The 24,343-nt window shown below is 53.1% G+C and overlaps 1 protein-coding gene across 8 annotated transcripts in view; it reads right to left on the bottom strand.

Annotated features, from left to right (window-relative positions):
• Nucleotides 1-24,343, bottom strand: part of PAX8 (paired box 8) — a 57,197-nt gene that overhangs the window by 11,030 nt on the left and 21,824 nt on the right. For 2 of the 8 annotated variants that reach the window (XM_082357843.1, XM_082357840.1), the window contains exons 3-9: nucleotides 14,736-14,901; nucleotides 12,652-12,852; nucleotides 11,195-11,283; nucleotides 10,787-10,912; nucleotides 10,372-10,547; nucleotides 5,974-6,094; nucleotides 5,308-5,435 (exon numbers count right to left, since the gene is read on the bottom strand). In XM_082357843.1, coding sequence (XP_082213969.1) covers nucleotides 5,308-5,435; nucleotides 5,974-6,094; nucleotides 10,372-10,547; nucleotides 10,787-10,912; nucleotides 11,195-11,283; nucleotides 12,652-12,852; nucleotides 14,736-14,901 — 1,007 coding nt within the window. Of the gene's footprint in view, nucleotides 1-5,307; nucleotides 5,515-5,973; nucleotides 6,095-10,371; nucleotides 10,548-10,786; nucleotides 10,913-11,194; nucleotides 11,284-12,651; nucleotides 12,853-14,735; nucleotides 14,902-24,343 lie in introns of all 8 variants that reach the window. The other 6 variants (XM_082357839.1, XM_082357837.1, XM_082357844.1 and 3 more) reach the window with 4 other exon arrangements.

The following is a 24,343-nucleotide window of genomic DNA, read 5'->3' on the forward strand; positions in this document are numbered from 1 at the left end:
TCCAACTTTCCTCCCATCCGTCCCCCCGAGGTCCTTCATATGTCGGGCCCTTCAGGGGGTGCCTAGTAACAATGGAAGGGAAGGTACTTCGCATGGAACCCTGTAAGTTGTCAATACAGCACTAACTCCCTCCTTACCTCTATTTCTAGAGATTCCCTGAAGACAGTTCATTCATTTGACAAATACCGATTGAGTAACTCTGATATCCTAGGCACTTTTCAAAGCACTTGGGGATACAGCAGTAAGCAAGAATGCTAAATTAGCAAGGCTAGGTGCTAAGTCAAGATGGGGATAGACTGGGATGGGCACTGGAGCCAAGTCCAAGTCTGGGGGGGATCAACAAACAAGACCAGGCCTACAGGACTTCTGCCCTTCCTCTGGAGGGAAGGGTCTAGGAACCAGAGGACTTTGGCCCTCATTCCGCTTCTACAACTAATTTTCCAAGTGCCCTAGACCAGCCACCTACATACCCCAAGCCTCAGTTTCTTCACATGCAAAATGGGATACAAAATAAGAGTGGGCTTACACACCTTATTACTATTACCAGAATATTATCAGCATAATTCAGAGTTAAGGTTTCATGCCACAGATGAACACTGATTCGTGCAATGGACACATTCTATAAATTGTTACATGTCAAGGGAAACCTTATAGAATACATCCTGTTGGAAAGGAGCCATCGGTTCATTATTAATACTGTGTGAATGTTTTGGTAAAAATGAACAACACCCTCTAATTTCCTAATTTGTTTGAGTATAATGTCCAGCAGTGGTGGGTGCTGGACCAAACAGAAAGGAACCCACTGGAGTTCGCAGATGGGTTCAGTTCACTTGACACAGGCCTGAACAAATGAGGGCTTGGCCACACAGCTGAGGAAAGGGAAATTTTAGTATATTTAGAAGGAGAGGGAGAAGTAGGCAGAAGATATACCAAGGGAAAATCTGATCTTTCTTCGAAAAAGACTGCAATACGATCAGCTCTCAGACTCAGCCCCTTGGACCCTTGGATGAAGCCCCTGGTCAGTTACCAGAGCCCATGAGAGGCAAGGAGTGACATGAAGCCTGTGTGGGCAGGATGAGGACACAGGGTGTACGTGACATGAGTAGGAGAGTGATGGAAGAGGGTGGTGGCTAATTCAGGCCTGATGCCTTTTCCTTTTCCTCTTCCCTCCCTACTTCCGAGAGAGAGAGAGAGAGAGAGAGACAGAGACAGAGACAGACAGACAGACAGACATCTAGGTCCAGATTGTGACTGAGGAACAAAGTACTTAATTTTCCTGACCCGTACCTTCCCGTCTGTCTCATGAGGAGCTAGGCTAGATGATAGATTAGAAATTGGGCTCACCTTAATTAATATTTGACTGATTGGTAGGGGGCTTCCTGGTGCATTGTGTTGAGAAGGATTCTGAGGCTGCATCTGTGTCTGCTGTGATTGGGGTTGGTGGTATATCTTGGCTCTCAGGCCACCTATTGGCTAGGGCTGGCCTAGGTGCTCTACAGAGCTCTTTCCGGCCCTGGAGCCCTGTGGTCCCACGTTCCCCTTCATTCTACTCTTATCCTGTCCCTTTCCATCACCTGGTCCTGCTGCTTCTTGAGCTTTGCAGCTCAGTGGGCAGAGCACCAGGGCACAAGCTCCCCTTAAGCCACAATTTAATTTAGTCACAGTTGCCCCCATGGGTCCCATCCCACAAGAATGAGCTCCCAAACTGCTCTTTGGAAAACTGAATTCACCAGCCTCACTCCCCTGTATTCTGAGATTTTTAATCTTCGTCTCCCCTTAGTCATCTAACTTTCTCCCAGTGGGACGGAGGTTTCTGAATCAGATGCTGGAGCAAACTCCTGAAGGCTTCCTCCCCTGAAGCCTGGCCCCCTTGAAAAGCCTGCTGAGACAGTCTTCAGGACGGCCTTCACCCAGACTCCGTACCATCAACTTTCCCACCAGTCTCACAAGACTCTGCTTCAATTCCTTAAATATATGGTTTTCTCCCAAAGCCAAGAACTTTGCAACCTTCTTAGAAATGAAACCACAGAAGCCAGAAGGTGGAGGCACTCTTTCACAGCCTATTTTATGGACTTAATTGATTTTTAAGGCTCTTCACCACAAGTTTATCTTTGGTTTGTAATTCCATCTCCTCTGTACTCAAATATACTTCCAATATAGTCCTCTTTTTAAGAAGCTGACACAGACACAGGTCTACATTGACTGGCTGGGAAATGGGGTTTTAGAAGAGAACACTAGCACCCCAGAAATACTGATAAATGTTCTAAATATCGGTAGAGGCCAGGATCAGAGCCAGAACTTGGAGGAATTCTGAGGGTAGAGGTGATTTCAGACCATTTTATCCACTCCCTTTGATGTCTGCCCTCTACGTGACCTCTTTTCAACTCCTTATCTTGCTCTGATAGCAAGGAGAATTTATGGCAATCCAGAAATCTCTTTGGCAGGATTAAATATAATTTTGCACAAAAGGATGGAGGCGGGTAACGGGGCTCTTTGATGATAAAACCGAAGTCAGGGCTTTCTCATCAGCTGAGCGGGACTCAGCCCTGGAACAGCCAGGACAAGGACAGCCTCAGTACTGCTCTTGGCCAGTGTGCTGGGACCCCAGACTGGGGCATCCTTTCCTTTTTTTCAAGCTCATCTCTTCCTCCTTTGAATAGGTTGCCAGCCCCCAGACTCTTGAGATCATTCCCCTCCTTTTTTTTTTTTTTTTTTTGGCTGCGCTTCATGGCTTGCGGGATCTTAGTTCCCCAACCAGGGATTGAACCTGGGCCCACGGCAGTGAAAGAGCTAAGCCCTAACCACTGGACTTCCAGGGAACTCCCAGATCATTCCCCTCCTAAGCTGCTTTCTCTCTGCCGTGTCCCCCCAGTCCGCTCACTGTGGCTCAGCCACGTGGGAAGTATTTAGGTCCAATCTTGACCAGAGGCGGCGGGGGGGGGGACACTCTTTCAGGAGCTCCAGGCCAACCCGTGGGCTCAGCACGGATACTGCCATCATGGGCCTTGTGCCTGACCCATGGGGCGGGCCTAGCTCTGTGAACTGCGGCCTTGACTTGCCTCCTGTTCTTGGCAACCTCCTGGACCCAGCCCCTCCAAGCCTGGCCACTGCCTGCTCTTCTCAGAGCCCCTGCCTCTGGGCGGGGGTGGGGGGGCCTCTTCAGCCCTCAGGCTGGGCTCCACAGACTTCACGGGGGTCACACCCTGCACATCGGCCTCACCTGGGTCTGGCTCCGGGGGCCAGCTGTCTAAATGACCACTGGGTGTCTGCTGCCCACTGCTTTGCCCCAGGGGGGCATGACCTCCCAGTCCTGCAGCTGGCTCGGAGGGAGGGCATGTCCATTAAACTAAGAGTGCACAGAAGCTGGAAGCATCACCCCTGATGTGATCGCATGGTGGCTGGGGGCGCTTGAAGTCCTAAAAGGGTGGCAGGGAGGGGAGAAAGCGTGGGAGCTTTGGGGCAGGGACTTTGCACTGTGCTGTTCCAACCACACTTCACACCACCACCCAGGTCTGTGCTCTGATATATCTGTTTCCCACTGCCCTCTGTCCTTCCCGCTCCTCTCTGGCTGGTCCCGCCAAGCCTCTCCACAGCTCCCATGGTAAGTGAAGAACTGCTCCCCATCACCGCATGCTTCACCCACACCCTCATCCCTTACCTGCCTCATCCCAGCCCTCCTGGCCCCGGCCCACCACGTGCACAAGGCAGGCAGTCTTGCCCGGTGACTGCGCCGGTCCACCCCACAGTGGATGTGAGTCTCTTCTGTTTCCCCCCCTCCCTCCCTCCCCATCCCATTTTCTCTGGCTGACATCACTTCACTCAGCTCACAGAGTTTTCTTCTTTAATCACTTTGGTCAAAACAAATGACCCATCTCCGCTGACTTCACCCTCTTTTGAAATTCTGCACTGAGTCAACACTTTCCTCCTTGCTTCAGACCCTTAAACATTGCCTCTCTGCCCACACACTGGGCTTCCTTTATGAATCCTTTGCCTCTGTGCCCACCTCTTCCAAGAGGACCTCCCTCATTAGACGCAGGGATGCACAGAGGAAAAAAAAAAATCCTAGGTGCCAGACAGACATAAAACATACAGACAGTTACAAGAAAGGGTCAGTGAACTTGAATAAGAGGACCGTGCGGTCCCTCTGGACGGGCAGAGGTCTGGTTCTTTTGGTGCAGTGATTTTCAAGTCCAAGGGCTTTCCGTGGGCAGAGCCCCTATTTCAGACAGAGCAGTTCTTCATTTGTCTGGTTTGGATACCTGGCTTCTGTCAAAGGTTTCATTTCAGGAGAGTGCTGCGAGGTCCAGCAAGTTTGAAAACCACTGGTCCAGAAGGGCTGGCCCACCCCTGGCTTCCCCCATGGGTCCTGGTTCAATGTCTTGGACCCACATCTGAAACAGTTTCATCTCTGCGGCAGCCCTTCAGATATCTGAAGACTGTGATGGGTCTCTGCCCCCCATCCCTACCCCTCACTCCACCTCAGGCCTTCTCCCTGCCCAAGCCAAACACCTCTGACTTTTTCAGCCACTGCTCAGACCCTGGCTAGACGGGCTGATGTCCTTCTGCCAGGGAGACCCAGCTCTGCTGGGGTCTGACCCACACGGTGCATGCAGGCAGAGCCCTCACCATGGTCCTATTCAGGGGCCTCGGCCAGGCCCTTTTCTCTGGGCCTGTCGCCCATCAGTATAAGGAGAGATTTGCTCCAAATGCTCCTAAGATGCTTCCAGCTTTAAATGTTTTGAGTTGGATGAGGTCCCTGGTGGGAGGTCCCTGATCCCCCCTCTCCTGGGTTGGTGAGTCACTCAGCTTGAGTGTCCTCCAAGGGTGACACTCTTAAGCTGGGCACAAGGAGAGTTACACTCTGGAGACCCAGCTGGGGCTTACCCTCTGTCTTTAGAAATTTGATCCAGAATTTGGCTCCCAAAGCCAATGCCTTTCTCCCTCCAAAGTTTTCTTTTTTCCTTCTTTTGTATGTTTTACCCAGACCAAGTGTTCAGGGCTTTACCGAGCCTGGCTCCTGGCCTTAGGGTCCCTGTTTTTCCATGGGGCCTTGGGTGGAGGTTCTGGAAATCTGCCGGGCACCCCCAGAGTGCCTGCCACCCCGACGGCCTGACTCTGCAGGCTCGGAGGGGGCACATCTTGGCACCTCCAAAAGTTGCCGGAGGAATCAGGAAATGGGGGTGATGGTGGAGAGGACTGGGGGCCAGAGAGGGGGCTGGACCCACAGCAGGGGACCGGCGTCCGGCCCTGAGGACCCCCCTCCCTCCCCCCACGATGGCTGCACAGCCCGGGACCTCCCTGTCGTACCTGAGAGGAGGGCCTGGCCCGTGAACTGCCCGTACACGGAGGCAGCATGGGGAAAGGCATTGAAGGGCGGGACCGAGGCACCGGCTGGGACCCCGGAGCCGACTTGCTGCAGATCCAAAAAGGCGGAGCTAGATAAAGAGGAAGGGGTGGAGCTAGAACTGGACACCTCGGGGGTTTCCTGCTTTATGGCGAAGGGTGAATGAGGATCTGCCGGAGGGAGGGAGACAAGGAGAGAGGGGTGTGAGATGATGGGGTGGGAACATGCACAAACCAAGCCATGAGGTGCGGGAGGGGTGCGGCGGCGCGGGGCGGGCGGGCGGGCTCCTCCCTGAGGCTGGGCGTGGAGGGAGGAGGTGGGCGGGGCTACGCGGTGCCCCTCAGGTCTCGGGAGGAGGGGAGGGGGCAGCTCTACCTCCCTGCTGTGCCTCTGTGAATGTAGACGCTGCTGGCTGCGTGTGCCCCGCGCTGAGGGGCAGGCGGAGGAGAGGGGCCGAGGATAGACGGCGAGACCCTCTGGACCCACCTGGAGGCCCAGCCAGCATAGCCCCCCTCTCCTCTGCAGGCCCAGGGCCGTTAACACCTTCCTTCTCTCCATCCCCCAGCTCTGCCCTCCAGCCCATCCTGGCAGCTGGGGCCACATGGCCCAGGAGATTCCGGGCATCGTACCTGCCACCACGGGGTAGGTCTGATGAGTCGAGAGGTTGCGCCCCAAGGGTGTATTGGAAGGGGTCAGGGTGGCCTTCCCGTCGTCCAGGGCGCTGTTGAGCAAGGGCAGCGGGTAGAGGCCCTGGCGAACAAAAAGGAGTCAGTGCACAGAGGCCGTGGGTCGCAGGCCCACCTAGAAACCCCACAGCCCAGTCTCCCCAGGAAACACTGCCTTCCTCTGTCCCCTCTTCCCGCTCAATCTCGACTCCACTTAGCCTGCTTAATTGGCTCTTATTCTCTGACTCACAGCCCTTCTGTTTTTCTCCCAGTCCCAGGCTCAGGACCTTCCCTTCTGCAGCCCCGGAATTCAATGCCGGCTGGTGGTGCACAGGCCAGGCACAGAACAGAGCAGTTCCTTCCAAGGCCCACGCCCTGCCTGGACGCTGGGCTCCTTCCTGGTCTCCTCACCCTGTCTGGGCCCACATAGAACAGGATGCAGGGCTGGGGAAGTTGGCACATGAGACTGTTCAGGGTGCTTCGCTCCATTCATTAAGTTATTCTTCTCCAGATCAAAAATGCAGGCACAGAGAGGTCAAGAAACTTGCCACACTCTCATAGGGGGCAGAGCCAGGATTTAAACCCCAGGGGTCTGGCTCCAGGGCCCATGCTCTCAACCGCTGCTCTGCAGTGGATAACATCATGACCACTTCTTACACTTGCAAAGAGCGGACACTAGATTTTGCCTGTGTTATCCTGATCCGTTGCCCCCAGCAGCCCTGTGACATGGCTGGGCAATATTACGTCTGTTTTATATGCCGAGAGCCTGAAGCCCAGAGAGGTAAATGTCCCAGGTGCGTATGAGACAGAGACTAAATCGAGGACAGCAGTTCCTGACCCAGGCATTTTCTCCTTCAATAAAATGACACACCCGATACCCCAGCAGAATAGGTGGATTTCTCTCCCCCCGCCCCATATCCAAGCAAATATAAATGTGCACATTCAGCTTGAAGATTATAGGGGTTAATTTGTTTAAAAAATTCTTTATCAGGTACCTGGGGGTTTTCTTACTTATGACCTCATTTTCGATTTCACTCGGCCTCCCCTCACATGAGCAGGCCATCTCCTAACATGGCCTCCAAGAAGAACTTGTTCAATTAAAGGCAAGGGTACATCACCCCTCACCAGGACTCCCTCCCACCAGGGCACGAGACAGCACACACCTGCTCCCCATACACAGATCACACATGTCACAAATGCACTATGTGAATTAGTGTGCAAAACTGAAATCAAGGCTTGCTCCGTGGTTGCATAACGGCTCGTCTAAAGGCAATCGCTTTCAGTGATTTCCATCGAGCTGGGTTCTCCAAGGAACCACAGCAGTTTCTGGTTGTGTGCCAGGCACTTCTGGAAGCTGCAGTCAGTTCTGGAGGCCACAAGGGCACCATTATCATGTAGCAGCAATTACTGACTAAATGGCGCTCTGGTTCCATGCCTTCCGAGGGGGCTTCCTGCTTCTAGGCAGGATGGAGTTGCTTAGGGCCTGGCTTAATGAAATTGAACAAAATGCCTAATTTCTAGAGAGTGTAAGAAAAGTTTAAAATGCTTTATGGATATGTTGATTTGATACCAAATACTTTCTCAAAATCCTATAACTTTCTAAAATTTAGGCAATTCGGTGGAAAACAAACCAACCTATATAGTCAGACATTTTGGTGATGTTTCACTGAATGGCTTAAACATCCCCATGATGACTGGATTTCTTACTGGGATTGAACTTGAATTGGGGTGCAGAGGGCACAATGCTTTAGGACTTGGGTGAGTTTGAGCCCTGGATCTGCAAGGACCAGCCAAGTAGCTTTAGTCTCCTTGACCTCTCAGAGCCTTGGCTTTCTCACCTGTATAACAGGGATAATAGAATCTGCTTCACAAGGCTGATGTTAAGGATTAAATGAGATCTTATATACCTACATTAAATGCTTAGCCCAGAATGCTTGGTAACACAAATGCTCAATAAATAGCTATTTCAGAGTTATGTGAAGAGTCATAGGCTCCCCAATTCTTGAGTCTCTGTCTTCATAATATTCACATTCTGTTGATCTGCTTCTTGATGCACTTGTAAAATAGAGGAACAAGGGCTGTGCAGACTCCTAACTACGCCTGGTGGTAAAATAGCAACCAGAAATGAGGCCACAGGACGTTTCTGTTGAACGCTTTGCCCCTTGTTGACTTTACGGAAGAGATGGCCATGTCTTCGCCCCATCCTGAGGTCAGGTGTGAGGACCTGTGCTTCTCTCCTGGCTCCCTAGGCCAGAGGGCCTTCCTGTGCCCAGTGAGGGAACACGGAGTGTTCCTTCAGCAGTGCTGACAGCGCCAAGGGCGGGAAAGGTAAGGAGCCCCGGGCACAGGCTGGGTTCTCCCTGCCGCTCACCACCGAGCAGGGGAATGAATGAGGGACTAGATGATTGGCTGAGGGAGGGAATGAATCAATTATGGACACGGCTGAGCCTCTGTCTCCTCATCTGTAAGGTGAGGGGTTGGAGTAGTTCCATGCTTTTCAGGCTATCTTTTTCCAGTCTTCAAATAACAACTCCCATAGGAGCATCGTATTTAAAGCAGGTGAAGTGAACAGATCTGAATGAAACCAGGGCCGGCAGGTCGGAGCTCCACAGCCATTCGCTTCCCCAAGCCCTCTCTACCTTCTCTGGCCCTGGGTCATCTCTACACAAATGGAAAGACTGGACTTGGTGGGCCCTGCGGTCCCTCTGGCTCAAGACTCTCCATTGCATGACTCCCCACGTACAGCTTGGTGCTGGGTCTCCGGGCTCCTTGTAATCAAGCAGGGCCCCTTGGGGGGCTCAGGAACAGAGCCAGGAAATGGCTCTGTGACCCAGCGGGTCTCAGCAGCAGGGTTTCTCTACTCTACCAGGACACTGGGCTGTGCAGGTTCCGTCTCACACAGCGGGTTCCCGCAGGCCCACCGCTGTGGCCCCATTCGGCTCCCCCCGCCCCGCCCTGCCCTGCCCCGGGAGCCATGTGCTGCCTTGCGGCTGAGTGCCCGGGCCCTCTCCCCAGGTCTGCTGACGGCCAGCCTTCTCTGCACCCCTCCTGGTTGCTACAGCCCAGGCTGATAAAATCGCTGACGCAGATTGCCTGCCCAGCTGCGTTGCTGGCATCGGCCCAGCAGCCCAGACGGTCACTGGCAACGGCTCAGCTGATTATTGGCATCGTCACCATTGGCCTACTCAGATCTTAAAGATGTACGGGCACGCCTCACTCCTGGATCCGATGACAGCGTGTGCGGAGAGGGGTGAGCAGACACCGGCCTGGAGAATCCTCAGCTGGTTGACCAGGTGGGGTGAGGCAGGGAGACACTGCAACTGCAGTGTCGATAAAAGATAATGAACCGAGAGGCCAGCGGGCCTGGAAGTTCAGACAGAGGTGTGGAGTCTTTGTTGGGCTCTGTGGGAGACCTTGGACATCTCTGCCAGCTTTTCACAGAAGCCAACCCACGATAAGCCATTTCACCTGCCCTGAGCACCGGAAATAAAACTTCCCTTGTAGCTGGTAGTTTATTGTGCTGGATTTCTCAATGCGTTCACTCAATCTACCTTTATGGAGTGTCTGTTATAAGAGGGGCACAATGTTAGGTGCTGGAGATAAAAGATGTTTTGAGATGCTGCCCTGTCCTTAAGAAATCTGCTGTGTCTTTACATCTCTGTCCACTAGGCGATTACACTACCCCGTGAGTTCTGGGGGGCAGCAACCCGGACGTGCAGAAGCAGGGGCGCGGGCGAGATGAAGCGTGCCTGAGGAGCAAGGAGGGATTCGTGGACCAGGTGCTGCTTGAGCTGAGTCATAATGGCCGAGCGGTATTTTTCCAGGCGGAGAGGTGGGAGGAAAGGCATTGTGTGAGGAGGGCACACCGTGTGCTGGGGCAGAGGGGTGTGAACAAGAGGGGCGTGGTGGGGAGCGTGAGCAGGGCTCGCAGGGGTGGGCAGGCGTGAGTGGCCCGAGGCGGGGCTGGAGGTGCTGGTAGAGGGCACGCTGTAGAGGCCGGAGCTGTGGCTTTATTGCTGTGCGACCTGACCCCGCCGTCTAGGGAAGTCACCGCGGCAGGGGCATGGCATGGCTGGTTGCATTGCCCTAAGCTCAGAGGCTGTGGGTGAGGGAAGGCAACAGGGCTGGGAGGATGAGGAGGAAGAAGCTAGCGTCTGGTGAAACAAAGCCTGTGACGGCCTTGGAGCTGCAGGAAGCACGCGCCTGAGCCCAGCAAGGAACTCCTAGCTGCTTCTAGAACCGCAGGCTGATTAGGGAGCTTTCAGAGCCCGTGCCTTGCTCCAGCAACACCCCCCGCCCCTCCCCCTCCCCCTCCCCGCCCCGGCCTGTCTGCTAACCTCCCACGCCCGGCTGGCTCCTCACCTGCTCGCCTTTGGTGTGGCTGGGGGAGACATAGGCCTCTGGGTAGTGCTGCCGATCAAAGGGGCACTCAAGCGGCTCAAGGTGGTGCTGGCTGAAGGCGTCCGTGCGAAGGTGCTTGCGGGGCCCACTGCCACTGCTCTGGGAGTCAAGGCTCAGCCGACAGCTGTCCTGGTCACCTGGTGCGTGTCCCCAGGGAGGGAGAAAGCTTTCAGGAGCCCGTCCACCCATCCCCCAGGCCAGAGCTGGGGAGCACACTTGCTTCAGGGGAGGGAAAGGACCAGGCTCCCGGGGCCTCAGGATGGCTTCGAGACAGGCCCGAAAGTCCTGGGCCGAAGGGGGCTTGTGTCCCATCAGAGCCTCAGCAAACCGCCCTCCTGCGCCCCCCAGCCTGCCCTCTGGTTCCCACAACACTCACTGTCATCCAGTTTCCTCTTGCTGTCGCTGCCAGGCTGCGCGATCCCCAGGAGCCCGTTGATGGAGTAGGTTGAACCCAGAGAATCGGACTGGGGAGACTCTGGGGGCGTCACGGCTGAGCTGGGGACTGCAGTGGGGCGAGACGGAGGGTCAGGATGTGGAACTGACACCCCTCAGAGCCCCTGCTGCCACCGTGGAGGGGTCAGGGGTGCCGCTGGTGCCAGGGTTCTTGCCTGAGGTGGTTCCACTCCTGAATACTTCAGAGCAAGGCTGTGTCCCAAGGGAAGGGCTCAGTCTACACACCTGGGTGTGCCTGTGTGGACGTGTTTGTGTGTGACTCTGGGTGTGTACGCAGATGGGTGTGTGTGTGCAAGGGGCTGGGTGTGCCTGCAGGACCCTCGGTACTCACTCAGCGTGTGTCCTGGGCTCAGGGACTTGGCGGCCACGCAGCCGTCCATGGGAAGGTTGAAGGGTTGCTGCACTTTGGTCCGGATGATTCTGTAAGGGAGACAAGAAAGGCCCTTAGAAGAGAAGAAAACAGGGCTCCTGGATGCCCCACATCCAGTTGCCTTTTTGAGATCCCACTTGGGTATCTAAAGGCACCTCAACCTCAGCCTGTCCACACTCAAACCCGAGACCTTACTCCTCACGCCTGGTCCTTCCCAGTGTTCCCATTTCACGATTAGCCCCCCTGGTCACTCAAGGCAGAAAGGCACGTGGGGCTCAGCATCTGCCTCCCTCCCTCCTCCATCGAGCCCGTCATCAGGTTCTGTGGGTGTGACCTTGTAGATCTCTCCAGCATCCATCCCTCTCTGCCACCACCAAACTCTCCCTCCAGGGTCACTCACCGGCCCACCCCTCCCTGCTCTTGACCCTTTCTAATCTTTTCTTTCTATTGCAGCCAGAGTGGACTTTCTGAAATGCAAGTCAGCCTCGGGCTTAACATCTGCCAAGATTCTTCGCGTTGCTTCTAGGTCAGAGGCAAGAATACGTAGCACGGTCACCAGCCTCTGAACTTCAGCCTTTCTTCACATCTCCACCTCAGCCGACTTCATGCTCCCCTTCCCTCCACCTACTGGCTTTCTTTCAGCTTCTTGTATAAGATCCTATTAGCCACAGGGCCTTTGCACGTGCTGTCTCAGAGCTCCTTTCACCATCCCCCACCCCCCCTTCACCTAGTTAACTCTTATTAGTTATTTCTTACTCCAGGCATCTTTTCAGAACCTCCCTAAACAAAGTCACCCTCTGCCAGCTCAATAGCCTCATATTTCTCTCCTTAGCCAAACTTAGAGCTGCATTTCTTACAGTTGTTTGCATGGGCACTTGATTAGGGCTCGATTAGTGTCTGTTTTCCCACTGGGCTGTAAGGGCCACATGGAGAAGGATTGTGCATCCCCAGGGCCTACACATGAGTGACTTATGTGTGAATGAACGAGTGAGTGAGCAAGTGAATGATTGATTGAGGTGGTGAGTGAATGATTGAATGACTAAACAAATGAGTGGGTGCTTGGATGAGGGCCCAGTTAGGGGGTCTTGTGCCTCGCTCAAGAAAGGATCAATGCAAGAGGAAGTTTCTTTTATCGAATGAAAGAGGATGTGGTGTGTGGGGAAGGAGACTGCAGCGAGTACAGTCTGGGTTGGGGACGGGGCGAGGTCGGGGTGCGGTGAGGAGAGGGGTGAGGGTGGGGATGCCCCATGGCAGTGAGGAGGCTGGAGGGGTGGTGCCTGCCCTGGGCCCGGGGCCCTTCCGGCCTGACTCTTCACCATGCCGCCCCTTCCCAGGCTCCGTTCCACTCGAGCCAGGTCTCCGTCATGATTCCCCCAAAGCCCAGGTTCCCCGGCCCCTGGCTGCGCTGTCCCTCTCACCTGTTGATGGAGCTGACACTGGGCACAGTGTCGTTGTCACAGACGCCCTCGGCCAGGAGCCGGTCTCGGATCTCCCAGGCAAACATGGTCGGGTTCTGCCGCTTGTAATCCCCGATCTTCTCCACCACCTTGGGGGTGGCCACCTTGGGCTTCGAGCCCCCTATCACTCCAGGCCGGATGCTGCCAGTCTCGTAGTACCTACTCCAATAGAGAACCCCAAAGAAGTACCCAGTAAGCAGGTGGGGTCTTCGGGCAGGAACTTAGCCAGAGACTCTCGTTCCCCTCCGAGGCTTCTGGGGAGGGGCTGGGGGGGGGTGGTGAATCGTGCCCCCAGGGCCGGCCTCCAACACGATGTTCCCGGCACTGCCTGTTTCCCTTGCATGGGTAGGTTTATGCCGCTGCCAAACCAGAACTCTCTTCGATAGACCTCGCCCAGGGATACCTGGCTTCTCTCTTTCCCGTCGTCCCTCTGGCCAGTCTCCTGCGTCTGAGCACCTGCAGGAGCCACCTTATGGGGCACAAAACACCTCCCTTCTTAGAAAGGGCACTTTGACGCATGTGCTCTGCGGGTACATACAGGTTCACGGTGGCGGTTTGCTCTGTCCAGCTTTTCTTGGCTGAAGCATGACTTACTGTTCTCCTTGGCCATCCTGGTTTTACCCCTCCCTCCCCAGGAAGCCAGCAGGGGTCATTGGGCCCTCTGCCCTGTCTTGCTGGTTTCACCTTTGTTCTCCATAATACCCCTCCACCCCTCCACCCCACCCCATACCCCCAGCCACTGGTTTTCCACCAGGTTACACAGTTCAAGTTGAAGCTGCTCCTCGTGGACTCTGGAACCCCAGTCTGGCCTGGAGCCCTGGCCACGTCCAGCTCCCTAAGCTGAGCCTATTCTCCCAGGGTCTCCACTCCCCTTCCCCGCATCCCTCAGCAGGATAGCCTGCCTCCCCTCCTTGGGGAAACTCTGGTCTCTTCTGCCATGAAATAAAATCTGGCTCTTTAAAACTCCCTTTATGTGTCACCACCCTCCGGCGCTCATCCCCTTCGTGGGATACTGCAGCCCATCTTGGGAACCCCTCTCCTGACCCCAGCCTGGAACCATGCTTTTCCCTGACAACTTCGGCCAGGAAAGCAGGGCTTTCCACGTTCAATTACAGATCAAGCTTTGGTCTTTTTGAACCAGAACTCCTCCTGAATCCACTTACAGGTTGGGTAAGGGAGACGGGTACACTGAGCTGACACGAAGCCCCGAATCCCCCGCGTGTGGGCACTTCCCGCCGGAAGTGGCCCTCCAGACTAGACTACGCGGCTGCGTCAGTCCGGAGCTTCGCTGCTCCTGGTCCCTCCTGAACCTTTGGGTTAGCAGTTCTTAACTCTGGCTGCATGAAATTAGAGTCACTCGAGGAGGGCTTAACACTATACCGAAACTTGGACTCATTCCCGTAAAGTTCTGCCTTAACTGGGTTGGGCTGGGGCCTAGACATCAATTTCTTTTTCAGACTAAGATTCCCCAGGTGACTCTACCGTGTGGCCAGGGCTGTGCACTGCTGCTCTGAAGTTAGCGTCTGTAAGTGTCACCTGGTCATCTCATAAAAATCACAGCGTCCGGGCCTGGTTCCCAGGGAGGCTGCTGTAGGCCTGGCCTGGGGCTTAGGGATCTGCATTTTCTCAAGCAAACCTGTGGCAGATACTCTGGGAGTTACGGTTTGAGAAACACAAACTCAGACGTCCCTCAAGCTGGGGGTAGACCTCGGGCGTCAACTCTGATCGCGTGTCCCCTCCCCAGTGGCTCCCTTCCCTTGGTCTCAGCAGGGGGGAGGGCCTTTGGGGAAGATTCTTCTGCTTTAGGAACAAAGAAGTCTATAGAAAATGGGACATGGGGTAAAGGAGACCACAGGGGAGGGAGAAATGAAAGGAAAGAGAAATGGACAAATGAGGAAGGAAGGGCAGGAAACCACAGAAGGGCAGCAGATGGGGGAAGCCCAGAAGCACCACCACATCCTGTTCAGGTCCTGTTCAGGGGCCCAAGCTGGACACCCCACGAGTCCCCGAAAGGGAGGGTGGTGAGGGGTGAATTTCGTGCTTACCTGCCAAGGATCTTGCTGACACAGCCATGGCTGACTCGGAGCTGGCGGGAGATGTCGCAGGGCCTCACGCCCTGGTGGGCCAGGTCCACGATGCGCTGACGCACCACTTCGGGCAGGGGTCTGCCATTCACAAAGGCCCCTCCCAGCTGGTTCAGCCCTCCGTGGCCTGAAACACAATATAGTCCGGGGGACAGTTGTCAGGGCCACCAGGCAGAGAATCAGCCCGCGTGTGGACATTGGATGTTGAGAGCCCCTGAACTTGAACTCCCACCGTTGGTCACACCCTCTGGTGCTCCCGGTGCACCCCGTCCTGCTTCCCACCTCTGAGGAGGGCTAGCTCGGGTTGGCAGGGTGAGGGGCATGTATGATGCCACAGAGGGGGGACATCCCACTTTGGGGACCTTTTGGGGGGGTCTCCTCTCAGACCCTCAGCACCTTACTCCAAATAACAAGCCCACCACCTCCCTCCCTCCCTCTAGAAAGTATCTAAAGAGTTGAGGATTCAGGCTCTTCCTACTCTGATACTGAGCTGTGTGACCTTGGGGAAAATTCGCCTGTCCTCTCTGCGTCTCTGTTCCTCATCTATAAAATGAGGGCGTAGGATGAAATCAGTGGTATTTAAGTTTCTGATTCTTGTTCTTCTTTTGAACCATAGGGCCAGATTTTTCAGCACAATCACATTGAGAAACACAGACACAAAACAATAAAAGGAGAGCTTCTCTGGTTGAGCTTGGACAGAGTGGGCCCTGTCCGTGGGTTCCCGGCCTGAATGGCCCGAGCAATGTTAGGAGCACTGAAAGGGCAAAGGCAGAGACCTCACTGGCCCACGTTCCAGGGCTTCCAGGACTGACATGTCGGGCTGTGGGCGGTGGTGCAGAACGTGGACACGCTGTGATGTGCGCCTGTCTCGTTAGTGGCCTTCCTGACTCGGCCTCTACCCTCTGGCCCCAGCCTGTGTTTCATTCTGAGCCCATCCACCTATTCAACACATATTTATTGAGTGCGTACTACGTGCCAAATGCTGCACCAGGCCCTGCAGATGTCGAGGTGAATAATGCAGATGTGATCCCTGCTCTGGGCTCATAGGGTTCAAGTAAGGATCTAGACCGGCCAATGACCGCACCACATGGTCACTGCTGGGACCGGGGACATGCAGGGGGTTATGGGAACCCCTGGAGGGGACCAAGCCCAGGCTCAGGGGACCATAGACGGGTTTCTGAAGAAGTCTAAGTGGAGACTGAAGATAAAGAGACGTCAGACTAGAGAAGGAGATGAGGAGGAAAACTGTTCCAGGCAGTGGGAACAGCATGTGCAAAGGCTTAGAGGCAAGAAGGTGTCTGTTCGATTTATCAACATACTTAACTCTCTAAAATCCCTAGATACAGGTTGGGCTAACTTCAGGCCTGAGATCTTCCTTTTGCCGATGAGGAGACTGGGGCTTAGAGATTTTCAGTGACAATTTATGTGACTGATGTGACTCAGCTTATATGAGGAAGAGCCAGGATCTAACCAGGGATTAAGGCTCCCATCAGAGCTGCTGGGTGAGCCCCATTCTATGGCCAGAACTGACCCCGGAAGCTTGGCACCAGCCGTGCAGTTCCACACTGGAGGTGCCACTGCCCGGGAGCCGAGGGCGTCTTTTCACACCAGGGGCATGATTTGGTGATCTGGCTGGGATGTCTGAGCCCTGGGGGTGGGAGTCAGGGGGAGCGGGCAGGGGAGGAGGAAGAGCCAATGCCAGGCTTTCTGCGTCAGCCCGTTAAGGGCTATTTATGGCCGAGGGTGGGATGTACCTCTGCTAGGCACACCGTGCCCATTACGGCCCACTGACGTAGCACGTTCAAAACTGCCCCTGCAGTGTCTCCTCAGGGGCCCAAGCTGTTTTCAGCAGAGCTGTGAATATCTGCTTTTTTGTTGTTGTTTTTTTTTAAAGAGTCTATAAGTGCCTCTGGCCTGGGCACTAAGTCCAGAGGAAAAGCCCGCTGGCCAAACACCCAGCAGGAGGGACACGATGAACCATCTCCCTGGTGGAGACAATTGGGTGACCTTGGGCACTGCTTCCACCCGTCCCGTTCTAGGCAGCTTGTCCCAGCAAGTGTGTTTCCACCAGGGCTGGGAAGACATCCCAGATGGTCAGCGGAGGGGCCTGCATCCACTCCTGAGCCCTCTGGCTTCTCATTGGCCGCAGGCTGTTGGTGGAAAATAGCTCAGCCATTTGACGCTCACTCCATCCGTGCTGCTTTTCGGCTCTTTTGGGTCCGGACACTGAACACAAGGGGGCGCCAGACAGCCACCCAAACAGACAAGGCCTCCCAGCTTTGTCCCCATTTTCCAGAATTTAGGCTTCCACGTGATCCACCGAGCTTAGATGTTGCGCTAGGTTCTCTACATCTAGAAACGAGGGTTCCTACAGGTGGAGTTCTTCACCCCTAGAAAGGTAATAGGTTTAAAAAACCAAACGCCATTTCTTGATGGCATGAACTGGGAATTGTGCCTAAAAACAAATCTACCCTGTTTCTCCATTGAAGCGTGCGGGCCATCATCCTGAATCTTCCTGAAGGGCTGCTCAGGATCCTTAGAAACCCAAACTCTCAGGAACCCTCCTGAAAGGTTATTTACTAGATCAGCCTGCATCGGTATGAAGGGAAAGATGTATTCATAGCTCTGGCTCCTAAACTGTGAAGTCTCTGGTGCTTTATTTTATTTTATTGGCTTCTGAGTTCTTTGTGTTACTGTGCAAAGGGCGTTGGGCCAGACTTCTGTGTTGACTCTGCCTGTTTTAATTTTTTTTTCACCAGTTTCTTTTATTCTGTAAAGTTGCTTAAATTCTTCTAAAAAATTCTTTAAATCTCCTTTTGAGGAGTAATTTCTTTTTTTTGCCAAGTCTGCTTCTTCTTCTTAATTTGTTTATCCCTCCACGTATATTTTTTTTTATCATGTAGTCTTTTTTATTTTTATTTTTAATTTTTTTGCAGTAGGTCCTTGTTAGGTATCTATTTTAAATATAGCAATGAATGTGAACATGTCCATCCCAAACTCCCAATCTATCCCTCCCCCCGCCCTTCCACCCTGGTCACCATAAGTTCGTTCTCTAAGTCTGTGAGTCTATTTCTGTTCTGTAAATAAGTTTATTTGTATAATTTTTTTAAGATTCCACATATAAGTGATATCATATGATATATGTCTTTCTCTCCATATATTTTTAATACAATTTTTTAAGGGTTACACTCCATTTACTTCCTGTTTTAATTTTATCATTTGAGAAATTTGGGGTTTTTTTCAACCATAGTGTTTCCATCCACTGAATGGGAGCTAAATAACACGATTTGCAGTGTCTGCTGCTGACCTAGGCCAACGGCTGGCAAAGAAAATTTCAGAGAATAACTAACTACATGTACACCTCCCACCTTAGCCCCATCTTCTTAGAATAATAATTCTTATTGTTTGTATATTACAGTTTTCATCTCTTTTGATCTCAACACAGATGTACCAAGTACCTACCATGAATCAAAGCACTGAGGAGATCGCCTTGAACAAGACAAGAAACCTGGCCCTCGAGGAACTTACAATCTGTGGAAGGATGCAATCAGATAAATTCGAAATCACCACGTTAAGGGAGAAGTTTCTTGACAGAGATAAGTCAGATGCTAGGGGAGCCCGTAAGTGGTCAGAGGGAAGCTGAAGGGTGGAATGACCAGGAGGTAACCAGGTGAAGAAACTTCCACAGGAAGGAAATCCACACACAAGACTTTGGTGCTCTCAAGAAATGGAAAGACATTTCCTGTGGCTGTCGGAGAATCAGGGTGGAGGAGTTGGAAAGAGCCTGCTGGCTGCAGAGGGAGACGGGACCTCTGGTTTGAGGTTTGGAGCTCAGTCCCCATCACGGAAGGGCTTTTGTCCCTCCTGTGTCCGGTGCGGGGGAGTAGACGCCTTTGGGCGAGTCACCATCAAACGCCCAGAGGTGGGTGCATCCTTCCTTCCTGCCCCAGGGAGGGCCCGGCCGCCCACAGTGCTGACCACCTATCCGTGTGCACCGGGTGGGCTCTGAGGCCGGAAGCCAGGAACGAGTGGGAAGGGGGGAAAGGTGTCTCCCAGGAAGAGGTTTGATGCTTCCTGAACAAAGGCCCTTTGTTCAGGCCCTTTGAATGGTCTGGACGGTGGAGGAGGAAGACGAGACGGCCTGGCCGGACCCAAGTGGGTTCTGAGTGTGAAGTCCGCATACGAGGGGATGCCAACTTGCCTGGGGAGAGAGCACTGAGCCTACAGCGAGGGAGTCTGCAAAGCTCTGGCTGAAGGCTGCTGTCCAAAAATGTATACTTTGGAAAAGTGACCATCTGGGGAGGTCTTAGGCCTTTCTTTGGTCATTCTTCACTCCTTCCAGGGCTCTGAGGAGGAGGGAGAGTAGGAGGACAAGAGAGAGGTCATTGCCCCAAACTCTTGTTACGTGTATGGATACCCAGACCCTCGAGATGTAGGATAATTTCCCTGTGCCCCATAATCCTTTTTTTAATTTTAATTTTATTTTTCTTGGCTGCACCATGTGCACGGCATGCAGGATCTTAGTTCTCCGACCAGGGATTGAACCCGTACCCCCTGCAGTGACAGTGCAGAGTCGTAACCATCGGACCACCAGGGAAGTCCCTGTGGCCCATAATCGTTTGCCCAAGTCTCAGTCGCAGCACTGGCTGCACCGAACTGCACCTTGATCTGTTTAGATTCCTTTATGAGTTCTCAAGGGCAGGGGCCCCATCTTTGTCTACCTAGCACCTGTCACAAAAGTTTAATTAATGTTTCAGTAAATACACGTGGCAGAAAAATGCTTTACAAACGTGAGGGGCTATTGTGATGGTTGGTGAGTGGATTCCCCACCGCGGGACCCTCGAGTCCCATCGTTGGATACTTTCCCCTTTCACCTTCTGTCTGATTCCTCACATCACTTGCCCCGTCCGAAAGTAACAATGGTTCAATGTGTTGTGCTGTGAAAATTTCCACTTAACTACCTGGGGATTTTTGTTTCAGCCCCAAAGAGTGTCAAGGTGAGCATCTGAGCCTTGGCAGGACTCTAGTGGGGAATTCAGCAGCTGCTCTGGGATGTCCTGTAAATCTCGCCACCACGCCTACTCTCGCTCCCCAAGGAATGGCGGTGCCAGCGCTACCCAGTCTGTGACAATCTCAGTTCAGTGATGTTATCTCCCCAGCATGCTCACCTGCAGGCCTGTGATCTCCCGCTGTAACCTCACAGCAGCCCCCGTTGGCTTGGTGCCTTCTGGAATAAAGGCCAGGGCCTCTGCCTCTAAACACTCCTGAAGAAAATGCTCCAGGACCATGGAAACCCAGTGTTCCAACCTCTTGTCCCACCTTCCACCCCAAGTCTACACTCCGGGTCCCTCCAGCATCTATGAGGTGATAGGTTACCTGGGCACATTAGGCCCTTGGATTAGGACAGAGGGGCCAGCACACTGAGAAGCAGCATTGTGCATCTGGCTTTACCCTCAACTTGCTGCATGACCTTGGTCTCTGTGCCTTGCACTTCTCCCAAGGGTAACCGGAGAAGAGAGACAGTCGGTTGGTAAAGCTGCTGCTTTGTGCTTCTCATCCCTTTCTCACTGATGCCTCATCCTCTCACCTGTTCTGGAACCCTACTCCATACACCATCCTGCCATGTCTTTTATATGAGTTACATCTCCCTTTTTACCAGGTCCATCCCCTGGACCTACAAACACAATTAAATCCATTTATGCTGCCTCCCCAGCCCCTGCTTACAAAACAAAACGAAACGAAACAAAACAAAACCTCCCCTTGACTATGAAACTTTTCCTTCCTATTGTTTTCAACCAAATTTCTCAATAAGTAGTCATACTTGGCTGTTCCTATTTCCTTCCTTTCCTCCCTTGCTGTTCAGGGGTCACCTCACGACATGCCTCATGCTTAGCAGGTGCTCGGATGCTAGGAACTAGGTGAACGGCAGGTGGTGGAGGGTGCTAAGTTCTCCCTCTTAAGGTGGCTTCCATACAAGGCTTGGTCCTTGGTCCCGGTTCCCTGTGTTTCTCTTTAATGCAGTTCTCCTCCCTCATTTGTTCTGTGATATCTATTTTTTCCCCAGGCTTCTCTCAAATCCCAGCGCTGTGCCCACTCTACACCATCATCCGTGGTGATCCCACCTACTCTCATTGTTTCACTTACCACCCCTGTACTGATGGCATCGTGGGCATCCAGTTATCTCCAGCCCAGATCTTTCCTCTGTTTTTATATTCACCTTCCTATCGGAAATCTCCGGGTGATAGAGGCACCGCCTCTAGGGTTGTCTTGGTGGGTCACGACACCAGCTGCCATGCAAGCATAAAACCTGCCCTTCAGCTTCATCGCATGCCACCTTCCGCCACAATCTCCGCTCCACACCCTCACGGGTCTTGTGCATGACCTTGGAGCTATTGGTGCATCCTCCTGCTTTGGGACCTTTGCACATGCTGTTCCCTCTGCCTGGCTTCTTTATCTCTGAAACCCTAATATCTGGTGTAATGCTTGATGCACAGTAGGTACCCACTAAATGCTGGTTAAGTTAATTACTGGAAGGAAGGAAGGAAGGAGGAAAGGGAGGGAAGAGAGGGAGGGAGGGAGGAAAGAAAGCAGGTCCAAAGCAAGCTGAGTGAAGCCCACACATTCTTTGCCCTCAGCAGAATTCTGTCTCTTTCAAAGACATATAGTCTTAGACATGAGTTGTTTAAAAAAAAGAAAGGAGTCCAGACATCATGGCACAGGAAAAGAGAGGTTTGCCTTCCTTCTGCAGGAGCCATGGGATGAATGCAGGGGTCTTCCTGTTGGCTTTTGCATCCAACCTTCAAGGTCAACGTTAAGTGTGTGACACTTGTCGGGCTGACATCTTTGCAGGGAGTGTTACAGCCCACACGCCCACACACTGCCGTGTTGGTCTGGCAGGAGCACTCTGTGAGATGAACGCTACTGTCACCAGTTTACACGGATGAGAAAACTGTCACCAACATGAGTCTTTGGGTTCTAAGTTGGGAAGCCTTTTCCTTCTAACCCTGGCTGTAGAGGGTTATGGAGAATGATAAGGAAATTATAGCTCTGGTGGCGAGATTTCGGCATGCACCAAGGGAAAGAATCACGAGAGACAGCTCCAGCTAGGGAGGACCTCAGTTGAGTAGCAAAAGCTATCCCACCTGGGAACTCGGACATCCCAGACTCAGAGGCCCACTTGACACATTTCTGACTCAGGGCTGCAGGGTGATGCTACCCCTTGATGTCTGCCAGGGTCCCCTCACTAAAAAGATTTGCTACCCCAGATCTCACTGCCAGGGAGCTCAGCACTGTGTTCTGGGTTCAAGGCCAAGTACACGACCAAGCCAGTCTTGGAATCCTATTTCTTCAGACCTTTAAGTAGAGCATTTAAGTAGCGCATCAGTCAGGGGCCAGTCAGAAAACACAAACCTGTTTCTAGGTATCTCAACAGAGGGGCTTTAATGGAGGGACTTGCTTTTCTAGGCGTTGGAGGCTGTAAGAGCTCAGAGGAGCACTGGGGTAACCCTGAGACGGTAACTGTGGAAGAAGCCACCATTCGTAGGACTGGGGAAGAAGAGGAAGAGGCTGGAGTTATCAGAACCTTGACATTTGGAGGAGGGGCCCAGGGAGCTGGGGCTTGGAACCTCCGAGGTGATGGCACCTCCTGGCTGCTGCTGGTATATCCGAGGGGCACAGGAGGCTGGTTCCGGGATTGCTGGTCTCTGGATCACCTGCTGCTGAAGCAACACTGACAAGAACCACATGCAACAAGAAGAAGACCCTGTACCATCTTCCAGCCTTCTACCCCCTGTCACGTGGCCCACTTATCAGTCCCTCATAGAAGCCCAAACTGATAAGCAGCTTGCAAATCTGTCCTCTCACCCTGATGAGTGGCTGCGGTTCATCTATTCATTTACTTTCATGCACTGAACCTGTGTAGGTCAAGGTTAGAAGAGCAGGCTCAGGAGACAGACTGCTGACGTTCAAACCCCTGTTCCACCTCTGAATTTGGCATGGATTTCACCTCTCTCCGCCTCTCTTCCTAGGTGTGTTGTGTGATCCACATAACACAATGCCCATATAGCACTCAGACAGACATTCTCCATCACCACCTGACCATCACTGCTCCCCTGCCAGGCACGGCTCCAGGCTCCGGGGATACATAGGGATCAAGACAGGTGGGTCTCCGCCCTCTTGGATGTTATAGTTTTCTGGGAATGGTTTCAATTTAATGAACTTACTTTCTCAGCAAGTGACAAAGCTCTCCCACCCCATCTACCCTATCTTCCTGCCTGGGTCATTTTCTGCTCTTCCTCTTCCAAAATCCTTAGTGATGGAGCAAAGGGCAAGGATCTGGAATGCCCTGAGGGGCAGGAAGTAATCCCAGTTCCTCTCTCCCCTCCTGGGTTCCCTGCTAGGTGGTTATTCATTGATTCCTGGGCTTGTTCTTGTTGATTTGTTCTCCTGGCCTGTTGGCCACTGTCCCTCTTGTGGGGCCTCCATGCACTTTAATTCAGCCCAAGAGGCCCCCAGGTTGTGAGGCCATGAGGACCAGCTTCCAGCCTCCTACACTCTGAAGTTCTGGCAGGTCTGAGGGTCCCCCAGAGCCCTTGGAATAATAGGTAAGAAGTCTGGCTTCTTTGGATGCTCTTGCCTTAGATCAGCCCAGAGAGTAGGAGGGTTCAGCCTTATTTTTTCATGTCCAACAGGTAGAGAGGGCTGGCAGGGACGGAGGGAGGGAGACAGAGGGGGGATAAGGAGGGTTCCCCTGGATTAGTCTCTAGGTGGGAAAGAACCAAACTTGGCTGGTATTTTACCAAGATTGGACTTAAAAAAAGAGGAAAGAGGGGAAGGAGGAAGGGAGGAAGGACTACTTTCAGTATTCACCCCCCTTCTCCCAGGAGTCAATGCTTCGGAATAAGACTGACAGCCAGCATGGTGGGAGGGACTCACTCTGGAGCCGGCCTGAGCTCTCGAAGTGCATCTTCTCATTCAGTTCTCATAACAGCACATTATCCCCATTTTACAGATGGAGAGATGAGAGTAGAAACTGTCTGTAACTTTGCCCACGGCTGCACTGGGGCAGAACTGAGACTCAAGCTGAGGGCTCCCGGATGTCCCGGCACTGCCCCTGGCAGCGTGTGGTTATTCCAGATGGACAGTCAGACCCTTCTCTGAGGGCGAATGTGTCTTCACATCACCTACCAAGCATGGGTGCATTGCGAAGCCCACTTCAGAAGCCTCTCTGGGTTTTCATTTGGTTGGGGCTGAATTTTTCCTTTTTTATGATTTTCTTTAGCCAGAGAATGAACCGAATTACATTATATTTCTCCCTCTTCCACGTTGGTTTATCTTCCTCCATTCTCTTGATTTCCATCCATCCGCACTCTCTTTCTGCCCAGTCTTTGCGGCTCGGGTGTTTCTTCCTCTGTCCTCGGTCTCCTCCCATTGCCTTGCTGGCTTTTATTTCCATCCGTTGCTGATGGCCCCTGCTCCTCTCAGCCCCTTCCCCAGTCCCCTCCACTCCTGGTCCAAGACAGCAGACCTCTCCCCTGCACCTCTCTCCCACCCACTCACCCTGAGTTTTC

This window comes from Balaenoptera borealis (assembly GCF_965194805.1).
Source record: "Balaenoptera borealis genome assembly, chromosome: 15".
Taxonomy (NCBI): domain Eukaryota; kingdom Metazoa; phylum Chordata; class Mammalia; order Artiodactyla; family Balaenopteridae; genus Balaenoptera; species Balaenoptera borealis.